Raw genomic sequence first — 6,848 nt, 5'->3', positions numbered from 1 at the left:
TGGATCAATACTTCTCTTTTCCTTGGTCCCAGGTGGAAGGTTTCGATATATGGGACCTAAACCTAATCATTACAAAATTCAGGGTCCGTTGACCCTTGCCCCGCTCCCTCTTTTCCCACAATTAAATTATGCCATAAAAAGAATAACAAATAAATTAAAAGGTCGGGCTTTTGGTGCCACGCGCATCCCTGTCAATCTCACCCAAGAAAAAAAATTCAAATTAAAAAACTGAGCCCTAGGCCCAACCATGTTGGACCGTTGCCACATGCTCCATAATCGTCAAATGGACTTTAGGCCGGATAACACTATACAAACCCAATGAATAAAATAAAATAATAAGTTGGGCCCGAGGCCCATTAAATATTGAAATTTAAAACAGATATCCAAATCAGTCTAAGCCCACATGAAAGGGAAATCATGTTAATAAGGAACAAGCTAATCCATTTGATTGATAATCCACTGCCTGAAGGTCCAAGACATTAATACAGCACTTGCTTTTAGGTACATTTGCATTTTACTGTTTTGCCATGTCAGAGCCAATCCAAGCTAACTACTAATCCACTACTCTATTTACATTTTTTATTAATTAATCTCTTTATTTATGTTTAGGGGTCATTTTCAATTGAATATACAGCATGTTCATGAGGTATGGATATTATATACTCATAATCACAATATAATCCCAGGTTGGTAAAAAAAAAGTAGAAGAAAATTATAACATTAAAAGAAACCCAAAAGATTTAGAGAAGTCATTGTAGCTCCTTGCAAATCATTATGGATTAAAGTAGTGTTTTTCTTCTCTTTTTTTAGATCTTTTAAAGTTTTTATTTTTTTTATTTCATTTTTTTACGTTGCGTTGATTGAAAATTGATCTTGATAATTTGTTTCTATTAACTTTTTTCAAGGTTATTGTGGTGTAAAAAAAGGTCTCGATTTTAGGTTGATGCTTGATTTTATAAATAAAAATCGCTTTATTTCTTGAGAAAAATGAATAATGCGGAGACCAAAATTGACTTAGGCAGAAATGCAGACTTTTTTTTTGTTACATTTGTTCTTTAGGAGCCTTTTTTAAAAAGTTTTCCCACAATTTTTTTTAATTTTTACTTCTGTTCTCTTTAGTTTGAACTTCTATATTTTGATTCAAAACTTTATTTTGTTTGCATTTAAGTTATTAAATTTGAGAGAGGAGAGAGAGAGAGAGAGAGAGTCATTGAAAAACAACACAGGAGAAAGAAAATGATCAGTTGGCAAGCCATTGAAAACAAAAGGCCAGATTTGGTGCCAATATGTTCTTAATAAAAGGAGTGCCTCTAAAGTGTTTTTGCACTTTTATATTGTCATAAAAAAATAGATCGAGATTGAGAGATTTTTTTATTTAATTTTGTGTTTTTAAATTGATTTATGGATATTTTGAGTTGAGAAATTAATCTATTAAAATTCTAAGGGTGTTTGTTAGGTATTTTTAGATAGAATATATTAAAATGATTTTTTGAGTCTAAAAACCACCCCAACTCAATTTTTGATCACCTCTCCGATGGTTGAATCTAGGCAAGCACATAATGGGTGTCTATATTTTTTTAAATAAAAGGACATACAACATGTTATCCGTCCTTGTGTAAAAAAAAAAAAGATGAGGCGTGTAGGCCTAGCTATGCAAGCCTCCACATGCTGGCGTTTTTTTTTTCTTGTTTGGCTAGGCGCACATGCCCTATCTTTTTGGCCAGACACCTTTCAATGGGTTTTTTTTCCAAGATTGTTTTTTATTTTTATTGAAATGCACAATAAATTTTTTTTGATATTATATTTATATTATTATTTAATTTTGTTATGTTTCTTAAATAATATTATAGATTCTTAAGGGAATGTTAACAATTTTTTTAGTTATTATGTGTCTAATATGGAAAAATACGAAATGAGAATTTTCTCATGAATATTTAATGAAAATCAAATTTCCATTCTTTAAATTATTTTTATGGATATTTGACATGTTTTTATCACATTTATTAATTTATTTCCTTCATTCACACACAAAATATTGAGACATGATTTTAATATTTAATGAAAATCAAATTCCAGTTCTTTTTTTTATATATAGATATTTGACATGTTTTTATCTCATTTATTAATTTTTTCTTCATTCACAAACAAAATATTAAGACATGATTTTAATATTTCTTAAACTACCTTAGAGATCATGATAAATTTTTATTTTAAAAAATAGTATTTATAATTAAAAAAAATACTTTTGTTAAAACAATGAAGAGATACATAGATAAGGAAATAGAGTTTAGATTAAAAAAATACATTTCTCCTCAAATGTTATCTTTTTTGCAAATATCTCTTTTTATAATCATTTAATTAAATAAAAATAAATTCCAAAAAGAAATGTTATTAAACTAGGCTACGGCCATGGCATAGATCACAAGTTGAGCGAGTTAACCTGGTTTGAATCGAGTTAACGCAAAACATCATCATTCTTATAATCTTTTATTATAAAAATAAATTAAATTGATGTTGTTTTTTATTTTTTAAGACTTTCATTATTAAACACACCTAAGCTTGTCAGGTCAACATGGTGATCCATCGACTTAGTTTGAATTTTTAAGGAAAAAAATAAAAAAAAACAACATCGATTTAATGCTTTAAAAAAATGACACCAATTATAATATTAAAGAACACAATTTGAAGAGATAAGGATAGAGAGAAACACATCGATTTTTATAGTGGTTCAGTCAATCGTCTATACCACTCCTTGAACCTTCATTCAAGTATTAACTATTAACTCACAGTTTTCTTAACGGGTGAGACCTTACCGGTTATACTAATAATATTAAGAAAATCTTACACGATCTTTTTTAAAGATCAAGATTTAAACCTTTCATAATCATTTTTAAGGATCAAGATTAAACCTCTCACTCAATGACTCTAAATTAAAGATTACCCAAGTGGTTCAAGTGTTATTTACACTTTCACAATAAATATAACTCTTAGAAGAGTTATAACACTTCACAAGAGAAGATTAATAAGGATTAAGCTAAAATGTGAGTTCATTAGGATGTAGTTAAGCATGAAAATGAAAGAAAATTTCAAATAAAATATGAGTTTTTTTTATGTTCAAGGGCTGCCCATGAGGTTGAGAAATATGAGGATTGGAAATTTAGCTAACTTGTGTTGATATTATTGTTTTCAGCGGCGGAACCAAGGGGAGGCCAGCAGGGGCCCGGGCCCCTGCAAAACTTTTTTTTTTAAAATATAATAAATAATAGACTTTTTAATACTAAATTATTATTTTATTAGTTATGTTTGATTTTAAAGCTATATCTCCGTATCTCTATGTAAAAGGCCAAATAAGCTTTTTAATTTTATTCCCTTCCTTTACTGTCTCTCTCTCTTTCTTCTCTGCAACCCTAACTGAAAATATTAATAATACAAAGCATAAAAGTAAAGCAAAGTTGCTGCCAATTAATTCTTCATCAAGGTAATTAGTAATTTAATTTAATTTTTTCATGTTTGTTAACAATTATATATATATATATATATATATATATATATATATAATTCTGCTTTTTTTGTTTTTTTTCATATATACTAGTTTTACCATTTTTTATTTCTTGTTATAGTGAATATTGTTTTTTCTAATTAATTGGATATATTTTATGGGTTTGTTTATTTCGATTATGCTTGGATTTTTTTATGTTTTGTTTTTAGCAGAGCCACCAAAATTACCAATTTTTTTCTCACGTGTACCTTACTATCACCAGGTCCAATATACAATTAGACACGATCTTTCTAGCCAAATTGAGTTCTTTGAAGAGCGTATACCCAACTTTGATTCAGTGTAAGTTTTCTTATTTAGGAACCAATAATCCCATTTTTTATGTTAGATATGCTTTTATATATCAATTTTCTTTTTTAATATGTTAATTTTACTTTCATATGTCAGTGTTGTTTACATGTAAAAATTTATTTTTTGTTCTGATTATTGCTTCAACACATCGTTATTTGTATTTATTTTTTAAATAGGAAACAATAAAAATTTATGATGTTTTGATTTTAGGTTGAACCATGAACAAAATAAGAAGAATTGATTCCTTTTTTGAGAAAAAGAGGAAAAATATTGATAACTCACAGCCTAGTGAATCAACTCCAATATGTAATGTTGAAGTTATAGTTGAACAACCCCAATGTGCTTCAGTTTATGAAGAACCTGCATTGATTAATGAGCAGCCTCCAACTAGAATCGACACTGCTCATCTGATTAAAGATCCAAGCAATCATCCTCAAATTTGGGAATACCCGGTTAATCAACAAGATAAAATTAGAAGGGCATACATTAATTTGGGGCCATATCAACCTTTGATGTCTGAATATCCGCTGACTGGTAAAAAACATCTTCGTCGATTTCAGTCTCATTGGTTCAAAAGTTATCCATGGCTTGAATATTCAGAGAAAAATACTGCATTTTGTTTCCCTTGCTATCTATTTTCAAGTAAGTCATCTGGAAAGCCAGGATCAGACACATTTACTGTTAAAGGATTCAATTGTTGGAAGAAAGTTAATGATGGGGAACGATGTGCTTTTTTAACTTATATGGGAAAAAGTCCGAATTCAGCTCATGGATTTGCTACTAGGTGCTTGGAAAAATTGAAAAATCAGTCATGTCATATTGAGAAGGTAGTTAAGAGGCAAACTACTCAAGAAATTCTAAATAATCGATTGCGTATTAAAGCTTCGATAGATATTGTTCGTTGACTCACATTTCAAGCATGTGCTTTTAGAGGACATGATGAACGTCCAGAATAAAAAAACCGAGGTAATTTTCTTGAAATGTTGGAACTTTTAGCATCATACAATGAACAAGTAGGTGCTTTTGTTTTGGATAATGCTCTACAAAATGCTAAATACACCTCGCATCAAATTCAAAAAGAAATTTTGCATGTCTTTGCTAGAAATATTCAGTCTTCAATTCGTAATGACATTGGTGATGCAAGATTTTGCTTAATTGTTGATGAAGCTCGAGATGAATCCAGAAGAGAGCAAATGGCCCTTGTTATAAGGTTTGTTGATAGAAGTGGATTTATACGAGAACTATTTTTGGATATAGTTCATGTCAAAGATACAACTGCTTCAACTCTTAAGAAAGAGATTTCCTTTGTTTTATCTCATCACAATCTTGATGTTCAAAATATTAGGGGCCAAGGGTATGATGGTGCTAGTAATATGCGTGGAGAGTGAAATGGATTGCAAGCTTTATTCATTAATGATTTCCCTTATGCATATTATGTACATTGCTTAGCTCATCAATTACAATTGGCTCTTATTGCTGCAGCTAGAGAAATATCTGATGTTCACACTTTCTTTCAGAACTTGATTTTTATTATTAACATTGTTAGTGCTTCTTGCAAGCGTAATGATGAATTACGGGCTTTTCAAGCAGTTACAATTGAACATTTAGTTGATATTGGTGAGATTGAAACGGGTAAAAGAGTTAATCAAGTAGGTGGTTTGCAACAACCTGGAGATAGCAGATGGAGTTCGCATTTCAAATCAATTTGCAGTTTGATAAAAATGTATGGGGCAACTTGTTTGGTTCTTGAAAACATCGCTTTAGACGGATCTACTTATTCTCAACGTGGTGCGACTTTTTCATTTAAGTTACTAATGTCATTTGATTTTGCATTCATCTTGCATATAATGAAGAATGTTATGGGAATTACTGATGTGCTTTGCCAAGCTTTGCAACAGAAATCTCAAGACATTTTAAATGCTATGCATTTGGTGACTACCACAAAGACTTTAATTCAGAAGTTAAGAGATGATGGCTGGGAAACTCTTTTAGAAGAAGTGACATCATTTTGTAAGCATCAAGACATTGAAGTTCCTGATATGGATGCTTGTTTTTCTAGTGTGGAACGATCTCGTCGTAAAACAAAATCAATAACAGTTGAGCATCACTATCGAGTTGATATATTTACAGCTATCATTGATCAACAGTTGCAAGAGCTAAATAATAGATTCAATGAGCAAGCGATCGAGCTTCTTAAGTTGAGCACAACTTTAGATCTTAAAAATAACTATAAATTATTTAGTGTTGAAGATATATGCTTACTTGTTGACAAGTTCTATCCTGAAGACTTTTCTGACCAAGAAAAAACTCATTTGAGATTTCAGTTGCAGCATTATGAGCTTGATGTACCCAATCATCCAAAGTTAAAGAATATGTCATCGATTGCTGAATTATGTCAAGGATTGGTTGAAACAGAAAAATGAACAATTTATCCACTTGTTGACAGGTTGATTCGGCTTATTTTGACTCTTCCTGTTTTGACAGCAACTACTGAACGAGCTTTTTCAGCGATGAAGATTGTTAAAACAAGACTTCGCAATCGGATGGAGGATGATTTTCTTGCAAATTATTTGATTGTCTATATAGAAAAAGAAATTGCTGAAAGATTCACAAGTGATATGATAATCAATGATTTCTACTCTATGAAAGAACGACGAGCACAATTAAAATAAATATGTAAGAATCATTCTTTATTATTTTTTACTTTATTTCAAAGTTTTATCAAACATAAATAATGCATCGCTTTAGCTAATGTTTCTTATATATTTTGTATGTTTATATTTGATAGGTACAAAGACCAACAAAATTAAAGTGATGAATATATTATGAAGATGAAATTAACTTTATAGCTTTGACTCAATTTGGTATTGTTTTAAACCTCTTATCTTATACAAAGATTGTCATATGTTTATAGTTACTTCTTTGAATAAAACTAAATCATGCAATTTTTTTTTACAATTCATATACAATAAATTAAAAAAATTATATATTTTTATATTAT

At 29.8% G+C, this 6,848-nt stretch overlaps 1 protein-coding gene across 1 annotated transcript; it reads left to right on the top strand.

The window, feature by feature from the left end:
* The first annotated feature begins 4,827 nt into the window (after positions 1-4,827).
* LOC18107276 (uncharacterized) lies at positions 4,828-6,270 on the top strand. The gene is made up of 2 exons (XM_052448715.1): positions 4,828-5,215; positions 5,330-6,270. The coding sequence occupies exons 1-2, from the start codon at positions 4,828-4,830 to the stop codon at positions 6,268-6,270; spliced, it is 1,329 nt and encodes a 442-aa protein (XP_052304675.1).
* The last annotated feature ends 578 nt before the right edge of the window (positions 6,271-6,848 follow it).

The sequence above is a fragment of the Populus trichocarpa genome, chromosome 17, assembly GCF_000002775.5.
Source record: "Populus trichocarpa isolate Nisqually-1 chromosome 17, P.trichocarpa_v4.1, whole genome shotgun sequence".
NCBI classification, from domain to species: domain Eukaryota; kingdom Viridiplantae; phylum Streptophyta; class Magnoliopsida; order Malpighiales; family Salicaceae; genus Populus; species Populus trichocarpa.
Note: the sequence above shows the minus strand (reverse complement) of the source record. Positions and strands in the feature narration are given on the sequence as shown.